At 37.4% G+C, this 20968-nt stretch overlaps 1 protein-coding gene across 1 annotated transcript in view; it reads left to right on the top strand.

The window, feature by feature from the left end:
• C7H11orf65 (chromosome 7 C11orf65 homolog) overlaps window positions 1-19833 on the top strand; it is a 100016-nt gene extending 80183 nt beyond the window's left edge. The window contains exons 6-8 of the mRNA XM_022561597.2: window positions 9035-9205; window positions 15239-15294; window positions 17661-19833. Of these exons, the coding sequence (XP_022417305.1) occupies window positions 9035-9205; window positions 15239-15294; window positions 17661-17812 (379 nt within the window). The 3' untranslated portion in view covers window positions 17813-19833. The remainder of the gene's footprint in view (window positions 1-9034; window positions 9206-15238; window positions 15295-17660) is intronic.
• The last annotated feature ends 1135 nt before the right edge of the window (window positions 19834-20968 follow it).

Below are 20968 nucleotides of genomic sequence, written 5' to 3'. Positions count from 1 at the left end.
CAGAAAGGTTGTAATGCAAGTTCATAGCTGCTTTATTTCTAATAGCCCAAAACCAGAAACAACCCATCAACCCATCAACCCAAATGTCGATGGATAAACAAATTGTGATATATCTATACAAGGGAATACTACTCAGCAGTACAAAGGAAGGAATTGTTCATACATAACAACATGGATGAAACTCAAAATAATGATGCTGAATGAAAGCAACCAGTCAAGAAAGAGTACATATTATATGATTTCATTTACATAAAATTCTAGAAAATACAAAGAAATCTAGAATGACACAAAGCAGATGAGTAATTGTCTGGAGATGAGGGTGGGGGAAAGGAGGGAGGGAAGGATAACAAAGTAGCACAAGGAACTTTGGGGGATGATGGATATGTTTGTTTCTTTTATTATAGTGATTGGTTCACAGGTGTATACTTATGTCAAAACTGTTCAAATTGTACAGCTTAAATACAGTCTACTGTATATCACTTATACCTCACTAAGTTGTAAAAAAAAAATTTAAGAACATGATCAGACAATCAGAAGATCTCCATGGAGTAATCCTTCATCTCCTGTGGTTGCAGGGTGAGTTGGAGGCAATCCAGGGGCAAGTTGAAAGGGTCACAAAGTCATAGTGCTTGCAGTGCAATCAAAAGACCTAGACAGGTCTTGTGCACTAAGCTAGCTAAGGACATTAGTGGGGAAGAAGTGGAACGCTGAGAACTGGGATGGGGATATTTGGGCAGACATAGACAAAGCTGAGAACCTTGAGCCTTCAAACTCTCCTGCTGATGGAGGAAACCCTCCTCCCTGTTTTGAGGGAACCAGCCCTTCTCTGCATAAAGGCCTTTCAATGACTGCACCTGGCTCAGTTGCCCCACACACTTATGCTGATTCTCCTTAGGATTTCCCCACAACCATTTCCTCAATGCCTCCAGTCCACACTGAGACATATCTCAGGACAGTCCAGACAGAGAGGAACAAGATCTACTCCAGGAGGAGATGACATTTATAAACCAAAAGAGTTTTGAGAATTTACCAATCCGTATTGCCAGGATCTCAGAAGCATGTGTGAATGTGGATTCTAAGGTGTTCAGAAGTTGATTGGGCTGAATTTATTGATATGGCCACACTCACCTGAGATTAGGGATTTAATGTGCTGGCTTGAGTATCCAGAAATAAATGGTGCTTAAGGACTTCCCTGGAGATCCAGTGGTTAGGACTCTGAGCTTCCACCACAGGGGGCACGGGTTCTATCCCTGGTCAGGGAACTAAGATCCTGCAAGCAGCACAGTGCAGCCAAAAAAAACCAAACCAAACCAAAACAACAACAGAAATGGTGTTTGGTCTGTTAGTTTGGCTCATCAAAGCCTGAATTCAACCAAAGCTCTACAGTTACAAAATGCCTGAACTTCTCTAGTATACTGTAGAAAAGGATTTCTGAAGGCTTGGGGAATGCATATGTTTGTTCCTATTACGTGCAATATGTTTAGCCACCCACTGGCTATAACTGCAGTGGGACCCAGAGGATATCCTCTTCAACAGGTTATTAAGAAATTAGGGGAGCAGCAGAATTCTTGATGAATTTGTGGTGGTTATAGACTGAAGATGACAGTGGGGAAAATTGTGATGGAATTGGTTCCTTTAGTTCACTGGGAATAATGGAACTTTGAAGTGGTAGAAGTCAGGTGGTGACACAAATTGCAGCTAAGATTCCTCCAGATGTGGTTTCTTTAATGGAGCAAATCAACACTGTCCCTAGCATTTGTTAGGCTGCTTTTGACCTGGCAAATGTGTTCTTTCCCATCCTGATCAGTAAACAAAAAGAGAAGAGTTTGCATTTACATGGAAATAACAAATAACATTGCTCTCAGAGCTATGTCAGCTTTCTTGCTCTTGTCCCCAGGGGCATGGTATCTCAGTTCCCATAAGACATCATGCCTGTCCTTTACGCTGGTGACCTTATACTGATTGACCATGGTGAGTAGAAAATGACAACTCCCTAGATGATTTAACAGGACAAATACACACTAGAAGGAGGGAGATAAACTTGGCAAAAAGTTAAGGGTCTGCCACATAGATGAAGCTTATAAACATTTTGGGATATCCTTTCTAAAGTGAGAGACAAGATTCTGTACCTTGCACCTTGAAGACACACAACACTCTCTGGATTTGGGAGGTAAAATATACCACATTTGAGCATGCTGCTCCAACCCATTTACTAGGTAATTAATAAGGCTAGCAGGTGCCAGTGGGACATGGTGTAAGAAAAAACATGATAGCAGGTTCACAATGTGGTCAAGCTGCCCTACCACTTGGGCTTTATAGCCCAGCAGTCCCAACAGTATTGGAAATGTCTCTGGCAGACAGTGAAAAATTGTATGGAGCTTCTAAAGACCCCTAATAGGAAGATCATAGCACACACCTCTAGGGTTTAGGAGGAAGGTAGTGCCCGTCTCTGTCAAAAATTATTTGAAAATTTGTTCCAGGCTTGCTACTGGGTCCTGGTAGAGACTGGAAGCTTGTCAGTAGGATACCAAGTGCTATGTGATTATGAACTGCCCTGGATTTTATCTAATCTATTGAACCGTAAAACAGAGTATACAGCATCATTTCAGTATAAAGTAGATGTATATATATGAGAATGGGTCTGAGAAGGTCCAGAAGCCCAAAGGTAAGCTGTATGAGCAGGTGGCCCAGACTTCTTCAACACCTACTTATGCTACATTGACTCCTGTTCATCTCCATACTTCTGGCTTCATGAGGAGTCACTTGTGACATGTTAACAGAGGGAGAGTATATTAGGTCTAATTCACTGTGGATCTGCACAGGATGCTGGCAACATCCAAAACCAGATAGTCACTAGATTACAATCCCTCAATTGGCCCAGAAAATGGTGAAAGGATATTCTCCCAGTGAGCACAACTGGAGGAAGCTCCACTTCATATACAAGGGGGGTTGGGATCTTATTGACTGTGGGCAGTAGCTAAAAGTTTCTCAGCTGATTGGGGACTTGGAAATAAGTTGGAAAACGTGATTAGGTCTGGGGAGAGATATACTCAGAATGGGCACTAAATATATTGGCGTCCTTGTGAATGTCCTCCAAAGGGCTTAGATAAGGCAAAAAGCTGTCAGTAGTCAGATGGATAAGATGATCCATCCCGTGGATGTCAGCATTTTCCGCCACTACTCAGTGATTGCCCAAAGTGGCCAGGGTTACAGGGATGGCAATACCATTCATTATAGAATGCCTTATCCATCATCATTTTATTACATACGACATTATCTACAACCAGGAGACCCATGTACAGCAAAGGAATTGTGGTAATGGGCTCAGAACAACAAAATACACTCATCGTTACCTAGAAACAGCTGGCTTTGACAGAATGGTGGTAAGACTTGCTGAAGCTCAGGTATAGCACCAGCTGGGAGCCATCTAGTAATAAGCCAATGCACATGAATAATAATCTTTTTTATTTCTTCTCTCTTTCCTATGTTTATTTATTCTCAAAACAATCCTCATCCATAACTGAGCTCTGTATTTCTAATTATATGGCCATTTCCATCTCAAACTCAACAGGTCCAAAACTGAATTTCTTATCTTTCGCATCATAAAAGTGGTTTCCTTTCAGTATTCCTCCTGGCCTCAGCTTATCTAGTCATCCAAGCCAGAAATGTAGATGTTGTCCTAGCCTTCTTACCTTTCATAAGCTCTTACCTGTAATCTGTCATTAGGTTCTATTAACTGTGCTTCCAAAGGATCTCCCAAGTCTGACATTTCTCTCACTCCCCACTGTAGCACCTCATCATTCTCAACTCTACTTCACCTGCCAAGTCCTTCTAATTGGTCTCTTTTTTTTTTTTTTTTTTTGCGATACGCGGGCCTCTCACTGCTGTGGCCTCTCCCGTCGCGGAGCACAGGCTCCGGATGCGCAGGCCCAGCAGCCATGGCCCACGGGCCCAGCCGCTCCGCGGCACATGGGACTCTCCCAGACCGGGGCACGAACCCGTGTCCCCCACATCGGCAGGCGGACTCCCAACCACTGCGCCACCAGGGAAGCCCTAATTGGTCTCTTTGTCTCTAATATCTTCTCCATCTCTCTATAAAGACAGAGGTGATTTTTTAAAACATAAATTAAATCATTTCCTTACCTGAAACATGTTAGGGAATCCCCATCACCTACATCCCACATGATATTCTTTATCCTTAGGTTGCTCTTTTCTGGCTCCAGCTACATGGCAACAAGATCTTCATCTTTTGATACTTGGCTCAAATATCTCCTTCTGAAGCCTTCCCTGACATACCTAGACATAGTTAAGCACTTCCTTTTGATGTGCCCCATAGATCTTCTATATACTCAATTGTCATGTTTTTGCAATTATCTGTATATTTGTCTGCCATCTCCACTAGGACTTTTAGTGCCTAAAGAACAGAGATTCTGTTCTATTTCTTAATTAGCACTGGGCCTCAGACACAGTAGATGCTTAATGAATATATGTTGCTTGCTTGCTGAATGAATGAATGCATTAATCCTTATGGCTGAGTGTCGTTTCCTTTTTGTAAGGTTGCAGGGGATGAATGAGAAATTTTACTTTGTGTGCTTTGGTAATTGATGGCATTTAAACCCTTCCATTTGACTGTTGCTGAGAATCAACGGTTAACAAAATCAACAAAACCTTGATTTTTTTTAACCTCTGTCTTACTAAAAGAATTCTGATTTTCACATCTGTTCCTTTCCTGTGTACCTACAGATCTTAGCTCTCCTTGACCTCATTTCCAATTTCAACCTTGGTTCTTACTAGGTCTTTGCATTTAAACTTCTCTCCCTGTCATGATATTTAGAAAAAGTTTAATTTAAAAATTTAAACATTAAATTTTTTAGTTTAGAAAAAATATGAGAACATTTTAAAGTGAATATATTGCAATATTATTTATAAAGTCAAATTTTGTATTGAATTTGTTTTCTTTTTAAAATACCACTCTACTTATAAAACAAGTTATGAGTATTATAAAGCAATCTTTATTTCTGATCACTATTGTATTTGAAATTCTGTTCGTACTTGCTAACTTGTTTTATGACTATTATAGACCACTCAATAGTGACTAATTTTTAAAGAGTTCAAAACAGAATTACATTATTGAAATAAGTTTTATAGTTCTCTTTCAGCAAAGTATGAGAGCAAAAATAGATATTCTCTATTCCCTGAACATAACAGGCACCCATGTTTTAAATGAATGAATGAACGAATGATGGTACCCATTGGCCCAGATTTATTAATTAATTCTCATGCCACAACAGAAATGCATTTAGAAATCAAAAATGCTGGAAGGCTGGGGGTGAATGCATTTTTTATGAATTCCTCCGTGTTTTACCTTCCCCAATATACAAACACCTAAGATTAGAGCTGGAAACCTGGATGCTGTTCCTTTTTTTTAATCTCATGGATTATATCCATTTAAAGTCTGACAAAGCAGAAACTTCATGAGTGCAGGGACATATCTTGTCACTGTCCTATTTCTTGCCACAGGATTATATAAGCCTTCTTTTATTGAATGTTTACTATGTGCTAGTCTTTGTCCTAAATGCTTTACAGGGATTTACACTTCTAAACATCTCAAGAAAGCTAGGAGGAAGTAGTGGATTTTTTTGAAGTATAATTGATTTACAATATTATATTAGTTTCAAGTGTACAACATAGTGATTCAATATTTTTAAAGATTATACTCCATTTAATGTTATTATAAAACAATGGCTATATTTTCCTGTGCTGTACGATATATCCTTGTTGCTTATCTATTTTATACATAGTAGTTTGTCTCTCTTAATCCCCTACCCCTACGTTGCCCCTCCCCCTTCCCTCTCCTCACTGGTAACCTGCTAGTTTGTTCTCTATATCTGTGGGTCTGTTTCTCTTTTGTTATATACATTCACTTGTTTTAGTTTTTAGATTCCACATATAAGTGATAACATAGAGTATTTGTCTTTCTCTGTCTGACTTATTTCACTTAGCATAATACTCTCTAGGTCCATTCATCTTTTTGCAAACAGTTGAATTTCATTCTTTTTTATGGCTAATATTGCATTGTATATATATATATATGCCACATCTTCTTTATCCATTCATTTGTTTGTTTGGTTTTTTTAACATCTTTATTGGAGTATAATTGCTTTACAATGGTGTGTTAGTTTCTGCTTTATAATAAAGTGAATCAGTTATACATATACATATGTTCCCATATCTCTTCCCTCTTGCATCTCCCTCGCTCCCACCCTCCCTATCCCACCCCTCTAGGTGGTCACAAACCACCGAGCTGATCTCCCTGTGCTATGCGGCTGCTTCCCACTAGCTATCTATTTTATGTTTGGTAATGTATATATGTCCATGCCACTCTCTCACTTTGGACACTTAAGTTGCTTCCATATCTTGGCTATTGTATATAACCCTGCTATGAACATTGGGATGCATGTATCTTTTCAAATTAGAGTTTTCATTTTACTTGGATTATATATACCCAGCAGTGGAATTGCTGGATCATATCGTAGTTCTATTTTTAGTTTTCTGAGGAACCTCTATATTGTTTTCCATAGTGACTGCATCAGTTTACATTTGTACAAGTGTTCCCTTTTCTCCACATCCTCACCAAAATTTGTTATTTGTAGACTTTTTGATCGACATTCTGACAGGTGTGAGGTGATATCTCATCATGGTTTTGATTTGTATTTCTTGAATGATTAGCGATGTTGAGCATCTTTTCATGTGCCTGTTAGTGTTAGCCACCTGTATGTCTTCTTTGGAAGAATGTCTATTCAGATCTTCTGTTCTTTTTTTAAATTGCATTGTTTGTTTTTTTGATATTGAGTTGTATGAGCTGTTTATATATTTTGGATATTAATCCCTTATCCGTCATATCATTTGCAAATATTTTCTCCCATTCAGTAGGTTGCCTTTTCATTTTGTTGATAGTTTCCTTTGCTGTGGAAAGATTTTAAGTTTAATTAAGTCCCATTTGTTTATTTATTTTTAATTTTTTTAATTTTTTTTTTTTTTTGCATTACGTGGGCCTCTCACTGCTGTGGCCTCTCCCGTTGCAGAGCACAGGCTCTGGACATGCAGGCTCAGTGGCCATGGCTCACGGGCCCAGCCACTCCATGGTATGTGGGATCCTCCCAGTCTGGGGCGCGAGTCCATGTCCCCTGTATCGGCAGGCAGACTCTCAACCAGTGTGCCACCAGGGAAGCTCCCATTTGTTTATTTTTGACTTTATTTATTTTACCTTAGGAGACATATCCAAAACACCTGCTATAACTTATGTAAAATTGCATCAAAAAGAAAAAAATACCTAGAGATAAACTTAACCAAGGAGGTGAAGACCTATACTCTAAAAACTGTAAAACACTGATGAAGGAATTTGAAAATGATACAAAAAAATGGAAATATATACCATGTTCTTGGATTGGAAGAATTAGTATTGTTAAAATGACCATACTACCCAAAGCAATCTACAGATCTAATGCAATCTCTATCAAAATACCCAGGACATTTTCCCCAGAACTAGGACAAATAATCCTAAATTTATATGGAACCACAAAAGAACCCTAACTGCCAAAGCAATCTTGAGAAAGAAGAACAGAGCTGGAGGTATCACTCTCCCAGACTTCAAACTATACTACAAATCTACAGTAATCAAAACAGTATGGTACTAGCACAAAAACAGACACATAGATGGATGGAACAGAATAGAGTGCCCAGAAATAAACCCACACACTTACAGTCAATTAACCCACAACAAAGGAGACAAGAATGTACAATGGAGAAAAGACAGTCTTTTCAATAAGTGGTGCTGGGAAAACTGGACAGCTCCAAGTAAAAGAATGAGATTAGAACATTTCCTCACGCCATACACAAAAATGAACTCAAAATGGATTGAAGACCTAAATGAAAGATCTAAAACCATAAAACTCCTAGAAGATAACATAGGCAGAGGTGGTAGTATTATGATCACCATTTGAAGGAAGAGGACACATGCCCAGAAAGGCTAGCTTATTTGGCAAAGATTATATAGCTAGTAAATTATAGAAGCAAGGTTCAAAGCCAGGTAGTTTGATACCAGTCCTTGTTCTACACCACCTCTAAGCCACTTCCAATAAATGAGTGTCAAATTAATAAATTAATACAAAATTTCAGAATAGGTTAACCTTTAGAAAGGAATACCAATGTAGACCTTAAAATGGAAAACAAACAAACAAACCAAAAACCCCAGTATATTTTAATATTCCTGGTACTAACTTCTCTCTACTTAGCTCATGTTCGGTGGGTGCATTCATTTATGTGCTCAGACTAATATAAGATAGAACAGTGTGCCAAAGGAGTCTGGACTTGGAGTCAGATTTGAATACTGGCTCTGATATATACATGTTTACTACTTACATGATCTTGAACAATTTCTTAACTTTTCCAAGTCTCAATTTTCTCATTCATAAAATGGGAATAAAAATAACTGTGACAAAAAAACTAAAAAGCTATCTTTTTAAAGAGAATTAAAAATTATGTATAAAAAGTACCTGACACAAAAGAAGATGTTAATATAACTCTTCTTTTTACCTCTTACTCTCGTTCCTTTTTCCCCTTCCCTTCTTGCATCCTATCTGCCATTAGCCACATGACTTTGTAAAGGTTACTCTTCCAGGATTTATTGCATCACCTATGAAACAATTTGGGTAGTTATCTCCAAGATCCTTTGACTCTATAATTCTATGATTCAGTGATTTAATACTTAGCTTTTCTTTGTATCACAACAGTACAACTTACTGAGAGGTGATTTTGAAATGAGGCTTCTCTGGTTAGTGTGGCTGATTAAGTTCTTTTGTTTTTTCCAGATGATGCCATCACATACAACTTGGCTTAGCAGTATTTGAATTAAATTGGATGAAAACTTGGTTTACTTTGTAAATAGTTTCACAGCAATAATATAGATTAACTGCATCCACTAGCAGTCACATATTTCAAAGGATTTATATCTCCCTTCCTTTCCTCTGTGTAGGTACTACACAGGAAACCTGGAGGGTAAGTCAACAAATCATGAAACTCTAGGTTTAATTCACACAGCAACAAAAGGGCTAATAAGAGCTATCGAAGATGGTGGAATAGATTCTGTGATGGAATGGGAAGTGGATGAAGTGCTGAACTGGACAAACACACTCAACTTTGATGAGTAAGTACATGTTGCTATTCTTGGGGAGCAAGGGCAGACATCAGATATTTTTCTTTCTAATATTTCCTACTCCCATGTTGAATCTTCAAAAAAACAACTTGAATATTTATTATCTGTCTAGAAAGAAAATAAGAGGAAATGAGGGAGAAAGATAAAAAAGGGATGATCTAAAAGTAGAAAAAAGAAAAATATATTTGGGTGTTCTTTATTAACAGACTTTATTCTTATGCCTTAGTCTAAGTCTGCTTTACTTCTTACTTTGGGGTATAGAAACAAGGCTAAGAACATGAAATTAATAATATAAAGAATTTCCTCAGCCTGTATTCACCAATCTTCCTGTGTGGGACATTAAAATATTATAATTTTTCAGTGACATACTTCGGCCCTTGAAAAACATTTTTAGGCTATTTTGTGTGATGGAAATTTAAAAATACTTCATATAGCCATCAGGGCAATGCAAATCAAAACCACAATAAGATCCTATTTCATACCCACAAAGATAGCTATAATTAAAAAGACATATAGTACCAGTGTTGGCAAGGATGACTGCTAGTGGGAATGTACAATGGTATAGCCATTTTGGAAAACAATCCAGCAGTTCCTCAAATGGTTAAACATAGAGTTGCCATACAAGCCAGCATTTCCACAAGAGAAATGAAAACACATGTCCATAAAAACTTGTACATGAATATTCATAATATCATTACTCATAATAACAAAGAGTTAGAAACAATCTATTCATCAGCTGATGATTAAAATGTGATATATCCATACAATGGAATATTATTTGGCAATAAAAAGAAATGCTGATCATGCTACAACACTGATGAACCTTCTTAGTAAAAGAAGCCAATAACAAAGGACCACATATTATATGGCTCCATTTATATGAAATGTCCAGAATAGGCAAATTATATGGAGACAGAAAGTAGATTAGTGGTTGCCTAGGGCTTAGAGATTTGTGGGGATTGGGAAGTGATGGCCAAGGGGTATGAAGTTTCTTTTTGGAGTAATGAAATGTCCTAAAATTGATTGTGGTGATGGATGCACAACTCGGTGAATACACTAAAAAGCCATTGAATTGTACACTTTAAATGGGCAAATTTTATAGGATGTGAATTATATCTCAATAAAGCTTTAAAAATATTCACTATTTACTCAGCTACAATAAAGAATGTGAATACTGCATGGATGAAGAGGAAGGAAAAATAACACAAAGATGGTGTAAGTAAAGAAACATAAGAAAAAGGAAGACATTTGGAAGAGGGAGATAAGAACATGAAATAGGAAAAATTAGGTTGACCACCATTGAAAAATAGACCAGAAAAAAGAGGCCAGAGGAAGCAGAGAACAATGAGAAAAGGAAAGAGAAGAGAAACAAAGAAAAAAGGGAAAGAATGACTAAGAAAAAAGGAAAATGAGAAAACAAGAATAATAGAAAAAAAGATAATTATGGGAAGAATATATTAAAATAAAAATAAAAAAGAAAGATAAGAAGGAATAAAGAGCTAATCACCCATAGTAGATGTGCTAAAATATTTTTTTAATAAATAGTGAAAAGATTTTATGACTCAATAACCCCAATATCTTGTCCAGACCATAGTATTGGGATTCCTTATAGACAGTACATTTGTGGTTTCTGAGGCACTGAATACATACAGATGGTAATAATGATGCAAGAAATGACATCCAAAGAAAGGAGTCATAATGCTGTACTTTTTCCTTTCCTAAGATGGTAAAGAAAGGAGAGAGAGGTAGGGGAGGTCCATTTTGAATGAGCTTATGAGGGCAGGATAGAGAATTCTCTCAGGAAAGCTTTTGAAATCCTGCTCTGCCTTTGCCTTATACAGTTGGCTAATTCAGCAAAGGGCCAGCTAGCTTCAGTGAAAGATTACAAAATAATCCACACCCAGTATCCTATACTCTATCACTACTGGAATACAAAAGAATAAAACAATTCAGTTCAAAGGGAAGAAATAAATGAGCATCTCAGTCTACACAAGACTTTCCCCACTATCATCCCTTAACACCCTTCTCTGGTAGGTGAAGAAGATTCCTAATGGCTTCCCTTCATGGAGAAAAGGATAAAAACAGAATAAACCAGGAAAACTTGAAGTGGTTTTTTGGTATCATATACTCTATATGTAGTGGGATAAATACATCTAGCTTTGATATGGTGAGACCTAAATAGACTTTTCTCCAACGAAGATATACAGATTGCCAACAAACACATGAAAGGATGCTCAACATCACTAATTATTAGAGAAATGCAAATCAAAACCACAGTGTGGTATCATCTCACACTGGTCAGAATGGCCATCACCAAAAAATCTACAAACAATAAATGCTGGAGAGGGTGTGGAGAAAAGGGAACCCTCTTGCACTGTTGGTGGGAATGTAAATTGATACAGCCACTATGGAGAACAGTATGGAGGTTCCTTAAAAAACTGAAAATAGAACAACCATATGACCCATCAATCCCACTACTGAGAAAACCGTAATTCAAAAAAGAGACATATACCCCAATATTTATTGCAGCACTATTTACAATAGCCAGGACCTGGACCAACCTAAGTGTCCATTGACAAATGAATGGATAAAGAAGATGTGGCACATATATACAATGGAATATTAGCCATAAAAAGAAACAAAATTGAGTTATTTGCAGTGAGGTGGATGGACCTAGAGTCTGTCATACAGAGCGAAGTAAGTCAGAAAGAGAAAAAAAAATACTGCATGCTAACACATATATATGGAATCTAAAAAAATGGTTCTGATGAACCTAGGGGCAGGACAGAAATAAAGACGCAGACGTAGAGAATGGACTTGAGGATACAGGGAGGGGGAAGGGTAAGCTGGGATGAAGTGAGAGAGTGGCATGGACACATATACACTACCAAATGTAAAATAGATAGCTAGTGGGAAGCAGCTGCATAGCACAGGGAGATCACCTCGGTGCTTTGTGACCACCTGAGGGGGGGATAGGGAGAGTGGGAGGGAGGTGCAAGAGGGAGGGGATATGAGGATATATGTATACATACAGCTGGTTCACTTTGTTATACAGCAGAAACTAACACATTGTAAAGCAATTGTACTCCAATAAAGATGTAAATAAATAAATAAAAATAAAATAAATTAAAAATGCAGATACCTCATGTTTCCAAATTATGTACAACCTCTATCAGTTCGTTCTCTGACTTGAGCATAATTTGGCACCCACTTGGAATTATTAGAAAGCAAGTTTTTCTACTGATCTCTAGACAACAAAAATTTCAAATGGAATCCAGCATGATTATTTGGGAATATTTCAGTAGTCTTACTGACCACAGCCTACTGATTATCTCAGGCAAGACAAGAATTTGCAAAGACCTTCCCCTAGCTGAGAGCAGACATTAGGAGAGCACCTTCTTCCCAGTGTATTTATGGTCTCCACAGTCTACTTTCCTCTTAGAGCTTTGTAGTTGTCTAGATATTTGTAACTGGCTTTATAATAATGCCTTATTTGATGAGAATTTCAAAGTCATTTTTCCCTTCAGAAGAATTGGTAGCCACTAATTCCTTGGAGAGTATCCTTCAAAATCTATAAACAGTTTTTGATAGTTGGACCATTAGAATGACATACATGTGTTTAACACTGATATTGAATGATACAAACCAGTTTCTTCCCAAAGGCTTTTGTGCTAGCCCCTTGTTATGACAGATGGGTGCTCTCCTGGGAAGAAACCATGTACAACTTCAGATGCACAGGGCAACAATATCAGTTGAGAACAATATTATTATAATTTTGAAGAATGGATTGGATAGAGCCAACTTCACTCTTGGACTCAAGGACACTGATGAGTACTGTTGCAGATTCTGTAGTATCCAGAGATACATTGCTGTAGGTGCTTAGAACATAAAGCAATGCCTGCATTGCTGTTACTGAGTCACCTACAATGCCACATAGTGGCTACTCTGCCTACTGCTGGCATTCATTCTGATGCATTTTCAGGGGTGTATTCTCTAGCGAGATGGATGTTCCTCTTCTAGGATCTTCATATTTTTCAAACTGCATGTGAAATTTAACATAACCCATTAAGTCATCAGCAGCTGGGGTATCTTAAATAATTTCCTGATGTTCTATTAACCCTGTTGGTGAGAGCTCTCAGTGGGTAGTTTCTATGTCTGAAGCTGCCCCTTTGATTTCTAAGACAGGTAGTTATGTTGCCACTCTGGCTAGGGACTTTCCCCAGGCCATTAAGATATTAAATTTATACTCCTGAGGGATCCACGGTAGAGTCCACATATACTTTACTTTGCTAGTATCTAAAAAAAAATTTCAAAAATTTCTTAGATCAGCTCTATTATATAAACAGCATGATAAGGCTATAATCAAGATTGTTGCTTCTATTTGTAAAGCTTTGATTTCTCATTGGCTACTGCTGTCATGTTCCTGATGAGAAGTTCTTTTTTAACAATTGAATAAATTCATATCCTGATCTCAGGTAAAGCAGGGTCAGTGATCAACCTTAAATATGGCATAAGTTTTTGCCCCAGACTGTCAGGGTTTAGCATACAATTGATCAAAGGTCCTTTATCTTGGTAACTTGAAGATGGAATGAAAATCTTTCAGTATATGAATCTAAGGAAGCAGAATTATTGACACCCACTATTCATAGTGCTCCTGAGCAACCACTGAAAGCACAAAGTCTGCCTAAATTTAAGGTTAAGCCAGATTGAACTGTCAACTAAGAGGTCCTGGAAAGGGTTTAAACCACCTGCTATTATCTTGCATCTTTTCATTTAACAGTCACCCAGCACTATCTCATTTAAGGCCACAGAATAAAGTTCTTGGAGTAACAAGAGGTAGCAGTAACAAGAACGAGCTGACTCAGACACAGTATTTTATTACAATTAAACACCATTGCATAATATATACCTTCTCATAACAAAAAAATTCAGGAATACAAAGTTAACAAAAGTAAAATAATTCAAATGAAAATCAGTGTTTCCTGAATTACATGACAATTTTAATCCTCCTCTTCCTTTCTCAGCCAGCTTCCTTTTAGCACCTGCTGTGATCAACTCCTTACCTGATTTCTTGGGTACAGTTGTAAGAAAGGAGGCTTGGGAAAGGGGGATACAGAGACCAAAATGTGATGCAATAAATCACAGGAAACCTGGGCCTCGGAGCTTTCTCTCTTCTTCTTAGTTCATCATACTTGTCCTTCCCTATCTACCTCTTCTCGGGCTACAACTGTCTCCCTATTTCAGTCTCTGTTTAGGGAACTGAAATGGCAACTGCATGTACCCTGCTTGAATATGATCTCATGTTTACTGGACACAGCAAAGACAGCACCATTTCTCTAATAAGATCATAAACCAAATGATTTAAATGTATACGTCAGAGACAGTAGGTCTGGCAATCCAGAACCAAGGAGAAGGTTTTGTTGCTGTAGTTTTCCCATGACTTTTTTCCTCTCAGAGTTTTCCATTCGTACTTTTAATTTAGAAGTTAACTAACATCTTAGTTGTCACTCAGTTGAGGATATGATCTAGCAGGAATGGAACAGGATAAAATGAGGAGACATGTGCTGGTGGGAAGCCAAAGGGCACCAACGTGGTAGATGGTAGGCACCATTTTCATAACTCCTCCAACTCCTTGTCCTATGGGTTGCCTTAGGTGCATGAGAGCTACTTGGAGGTGGGAAAGTCAAGAAATTAAACATTTGGGCTTGGCGATGCAGGGGACACGGGTTTGTGCCCCGGTCCGGGAAGATCCCACCCACGTGCCGTGAGCCATGGCCGCTGAGCCTGCGCGTCCAGAGCCTGTGCTCCGCAACGGGAGAGGCCACAAGACTGAGAAGCCCGCGTACCGAAAAAAAAAAAAAAAAATGAAATTAAACATTTGGACTAGTGAATTTGTCACCATTAATCTAAGATTTCATAGATAAAGTAGAATTTTAGAAGTAGTCTAAGTATGTACTAATGAATCAATTTATTACTTACTAATAAATCAATTTAATTTAATGAATGTCTATGTAATGTGCTTAGGTACATTGCCAACTGGAAGGAAATTGCTACAAGCAACTCTTCAGCTAACTTCAAAAGTAGGTGTTTTTTTTAGCAATAATGGGAAATTCTTATAAACAAAAACAATACTTTCCAGACATGCACACATTTCTAAGCACCTAACAAACACTTCAGCACTCTGCACAGTATATAGACATAAATAAATTTGCCAAGTCATTTTTGCCTTTATACATAAAATTGTTATTTGGGAATAGAAGGAAATTTTCTATTTTATTTAGAGTTGGATAACATGTTTTTTTTAAAAAAATGAATCCTGCTTTTAAAATGTTGCATATCATGTTTCAGTAATTTTTTTCGGTATGCGGGCCTCTCACTGCTGTGGCCTCTCCCGTTGCGGAGCACAGGCTCCGGACGCGCAGGCCCAGCGGCCATGGGTCACGGGCCCAGCCGCTCCGTGGCATGCGGGATCCTCCCGGACCGGGGCACGAACCCTTGTCCCCTGCATCGGCAGGCGGACTCTCAACCACTGCACCACCAGGGAAGCCCTCAGTAATAATTTTTAATGAGCAAACTTCACTTGGCAAAATAAATGCTATTCCAGAAGTATCAATAATTCTAACATAGCCAAAGCCTAATTATAGTTTTCATATAATCTGAGTGTATGAGTTCTGTCCCACTGTCATCTGTGATTGGCAGTAAAACAAAGAGGTTATAATTATGGAGTGCTGATTCATAACTGCCTGGTTTTGATTTTGGGCTCTACTGTTTACTGTCTGTATGATCTTGGGCCAGTTACTTGGTCAGTTTCCTCATCTATAAAATGAAAATAACAATAGTACCTAGCTCATATATTGTTGTGAGGTAATAAGAAATAGTATATGTAAAGAGCATAGAATAGTGCTTGGCACATAGTATGTACTCTATAAATGTTAGCTATTATTAGCTTGAACCTATCCACTTATTTCCAACTCATTGCCACCACCACAGTCCAAGTTGCCATCATCCCTCTGCAGGCTTCTGCAATGGTCTCCAAACTTATACTCCTCCAGTCCATTCCCCACACAACAGATAGTGATCTACAAATTTAAATCAGCATAATTAAAACAAAACACTTATTTAACAAACTCTTCTTTAGCAATTACCATGTGGAAGTGCTGTTTTAGAGTGTTTTATAAAATTGATTCATTTGATCTTCAGAACAACCCAACGAGACAGGTTCTATTACCTACATTTTACAGACAAGCAAAGAGATGCCAAGTTACTTGCTCAAGGTCAGTTACTGTGAGGACCAGGATTTGAATTGAGACTAGGTAGCTCTAGAACCCATACTCTTAACGACGACTACCTGTGATGCCTCTTATAGTTTTCCACTGCACTTGGAATAAAACCTTAACTTTATCATGGCACTCTGGCTCTGGTCTAGCTTTCCACCCTTATCATGTCCCACTCCCTCCCCCTGGCTCACAACCCGGCATCACTGGCATCTAGCCTGGTCCTCAAACACACTGTGGTTTCCACTTCAGGGGTTTAATGCAGTTGATGGCCTTCTGGAGAACAGGTTTAGGCAACTGTCGTCACTTGAGGGCAGGAAGTTATTTGTTTTGTTTGCTACTGAGTTCCCAATGTGTAGAACATAGTAGAGTCTCAATGGCAGGAATTTTGTACTTGAAAGGAATGACAAGTACAAAAATGGAAGCAGATAATATAAATTACTGAGCTAAAAGAGATTATTGTGAAAAGAAGGAAAGATACAGCATGGTAATTGGAAGGAGCATAAGAGCAAGTGAAAATTATTTTAAGTAATGGAGATCTGCATCATAACTGAAGGCAGTAGAAGGTGATATATTGAAGATGCTGGCATTGAAAAGAGGAGGGAATGTGTGCCACTTCTTCAAGAAGCATGAGGAAATCAAATCCAGAATTTGGAAACTTTAGCTCTAGGGACAGAAATGGCTTCTCTTCGTTTGTGAATAAAGAACTGTTAGCTAATAGTTAATTGTGGAGTACTAACTAAATGCCAAGTTCTTTACATGCACCATCACACTTAGTTCTCACAAAAATATGCTGAGGCATGTGCTATTATTATCCCCATCTACCCCCTTTATAGATGAGGACATTGAGACAAAGGTTAAATAACTTGCTTCAAATTACAGAGCTAGCAAAAAAAAAAAAAAAATTACAGAGCTAGCTAGTAGTAGGTCAAACCCCAAACCCAGATCCTACAGAGCCTTTTGTAAAGATGGACAATAAAATATGGTAGTGAAAAGTAGGATGATCTCAGAATTTTGGACATTTATTGTTTATATAGGATATAAAGATATCTGCTCTAAGAGTGGTGAGAAGGAATGTGGAATAGACCTTACCTGGAATGCAGTAGCATATTGAATAAGTCTATATCCTGTCATATCTTGCATCTTTCTAAATATTTGTCATTCCTCTCTAGGTTTCAGGTTTGAGCAAGCACAGGAAAAAAAATATGACTATAAAGATATATTGGAAGAGGAAATGGGAACACAAGAAGTTACTTCATTTGACAATATTTATGAAGGACCAACTTTTACTAGACTAAGGCCTGATTCCACTTATGGAATATAATTATAACTATATAAAAAATATAAAAATATATAATTATAAACTATAATTTCTTTTCTGAGCTTTAACCCTTCAAGCCCTGATTCCATCAGAGATAGTTTATTCTGGCTGAAATGACTTGTATATTCTTGGCACAGAATCTAGGCCAATTAAAAGTAAGGAGGATTAAACAGAAATAGAACATCAGACTGAATACAGTAGCCATGGAAAATGTAGAAATTATTCCCAGTATTCTGCGAAAATGTAGTATTCTAACAATCATACTTAAATAAAAATATTATACTTAGGTGCAAAAAAACCCCTTTGTCTGATTGTTTTTCTTCTTTATTTGAAGCATTCTTTATTTGTGCATTTCTATCAGGCAGAGCCCTTTCTTCATTAAAAAAAGAAAAAGGGCAGTGTAGCAAGTTCTCCTTTTATTAGAATGCAAAAGCCTTAGTAGAATCCCTGGTGCCATTCAGCTTAGGCATCTTTGAACAAAACTGGGTTACAGGGGCACCATTAGCTAAAGGAGCCAGAAAAGCAAAAATCTATCTCTTAGCTTCCACAGTGGGAAGAATAGAAAACTGGAAATGACTGTTAGGTCAAGGAACAAAGCCTACCATACCCTCCAAGTCTGAATTACTGTGCCTTCCCATAAAAACCCTCTACTACTAACCATCATCACACTTATCACACTGTAACTGTCTACAATCCTAACAGACCAGAGGCTTATACTCCCAAGCATAAAAAATTCAGCAGAGACCTAATGTATATTTAAGAAAAAAAATCAGATTTATTCATATAATTTACATATACATTCACCTATTGTAAGTACTCAGTTTGACAAATACATATATATATATATATAGTTATGCAGTTTTCACCACAATCAAGGTATCATGCATTTCCATCACCCCCAAACTGTACATCTTTGCAGTCAATCCACCCACCCCATGCCATTCCCCTGGGACTGATCTCCTTTCAATCACTACAATTCTGCCTTTTCTAAAATGTCACATAAATGGAATGATACTATATGTAGTCTTTCTTGGTCTTGCTTCTTTAGAATTATGCTTTTGAAATTCATTCTTATTGTTGCATATTTCAGTAGTTCATTGCTTTTATAATGGCTAATGTTCCATTACATGGCTATACCACAATTTCTTTAAACATTCAGCAGGTTGATGGACAATTGTTTTTTTCCAGCTTGGGATCATTGTGGATAAAGCTGCTGTGAACATTCATGTACAAGTCTTTATGGGGATATGTATTTTCATTTCTCTTGGGAAATAACTCAGAGTGGAATTGCTGAGGTAAACAATAACTATATGTTTAAATATCTATTTATTTATTGAACTATACTTGCTTTACGTTTCAGGTGTACATCAAAGTGATTCATATATATATATATATATATATATATATTCAGATCATTTTCCATTATAGTTTATTACAAGATGTTGAATATAGTTCCCTGTACTATACAGTAGATCCCTGTTGTGTATTTTATATGTAGTAGTGTGTATCTGTTAATCCCAAATTCCTAATTTATCCCTCCCCCTTCCCCTGTGGTAAATAAATAAATTTGTTTTCTAAGTCTGAGTCTCTGTTTTGGAAATAATTTCATCTGTGTCATTTTAAAATTCACATATAAGTGATATCATAATATTTATTTCTGTCTGACTTATTTCACTTAATATGATAGGTCCATCCATGTTGCCACAAATGGCATTATTTTGTCTTTTTTATGGCTAGTATTCCACTGTATATATGTATCACATCTTCTTTATCCATTCCTCTGTTGATGGACATTTAGGTTGCTTCCATGTCTTGGCTATTGAAAACAGTGCTGCAATGAACAATGGGGTGCAGTATCCTTTCAAACCATGGTTTTCTTCAGATATATGCCCAGCAGTGGGATTGCTGGGCCATATGGTAGTTCTATAATAAGTTTTTTAAGGAACCTCCATACTGTTCTCCATAGTGGCTGTACCAGTTTACATTCCCACCAATGGTGTAGGAGGGCTTCCTTTTCTCCACACCCTCTTCAGCATTTGTTATTTGTAGACTTTTTATGATGGCCATTCTGACTGGTGTGAAGTGATACCTATTTGACTTTGATTTGCATTTCTCTAATAAGTAGCAATGTTGAGCATCTTTTCATGTGCCTGTTGGCCATCCTTATGTCTTCTTTGGAGAAATGTCTATGTAGGTCTTCTGCCCATTTTTTTTGATTGGGTTTATTTTTATATTGAGCTGTATAAGTTGTTTATATAGTTTGGAAATTGTCAGTTACAATGTTTGCAAATATCTTCTCCCACTCTGTAGGTTGTCTTTTCATTTCGGTTAGGATTTCCTTTGCTGTGCAAAAGCTTTTAAGTTTAACTGGGTCTCATTTATTTTTGCTTTGTTTCCATTACTCTAGGAGACGGATCCAAAAAAATATTGCTGCAATTTATAGCAAAGAGTGTTCTGCTTATGTTTTCTTCTAGGTGTTTTATATTATCCGGTCTTACATTTAGGTCTTTAATCCAGTTTGAGTTTATTTTTATATTTGGTGTTAGAGACTGTTCTAATTTCATTCCTTCACATGTAGCTGTCCAGTTTTCCCAGCACCAGTTATCGAAGAGACTGCCTTTTCTCCACTGTATATTCTTGCCTCCTTTGTTGTAGATGAATTGACCATATGTGTCTGGGTTTATTTCCGGGCTTTCTATCATGTTCCATTGATCTACATTTCTTTTTTTGTGCCAGTACCATACTGCTTTGATTACTGTAGATTTGTAGTATAGTCTGAAGTCAGGGAGTCTGATTCCTCCAGCTCTGTTCTCAAGATTATTTTGGCTATTTGTGTTTTCATACAACTTTAAAGAATTTTTGGTCCAGTACTGTGAAAAATGCCATTGGTAATTCAGTAGGGATTGCACTGAATCTGTAGATCGCCTTGGATAATATGGTCATTTTAGCAAATGTTTATAAGAATCTGTTTTTCTAAAGTGGCTGTACCATTTTGCATTTCCACCAGCAATGAACTTAAGTAGCTCCACTTGGCTTATGTCACTTTGTGCTGTCAAATGTTTTAATTCTAGGGAATGTATAGTGAATAGCATCTCATTGTGATTTTAGTTTGCATTTCCTAAATGACTTATGATATTGAAGATCTTTAACATGCTTATC

Source organism: Delphinapterus leucas, chromosome 7 (assembly GCF_059928025.1).
Source record: "Delphinapterus leucas isolate spDelLeu-1000000601 "Yukka" chromosome 7, BTC_Dleu_Yukka2, whole genome shotgun sequence".
Classification (NCBI taxonomy): Eukaryota; Metazoa; Chordata; class Mammalia; order Artiodactyla; family Monodontidae; genus Delphinapterus; species Delphinapterus leucas.
The sequence above is the reverse complement of the archived record's forward strand: the minus strand, read 5'-3'. Positions and strand labels throughout refer to the sequence as shown.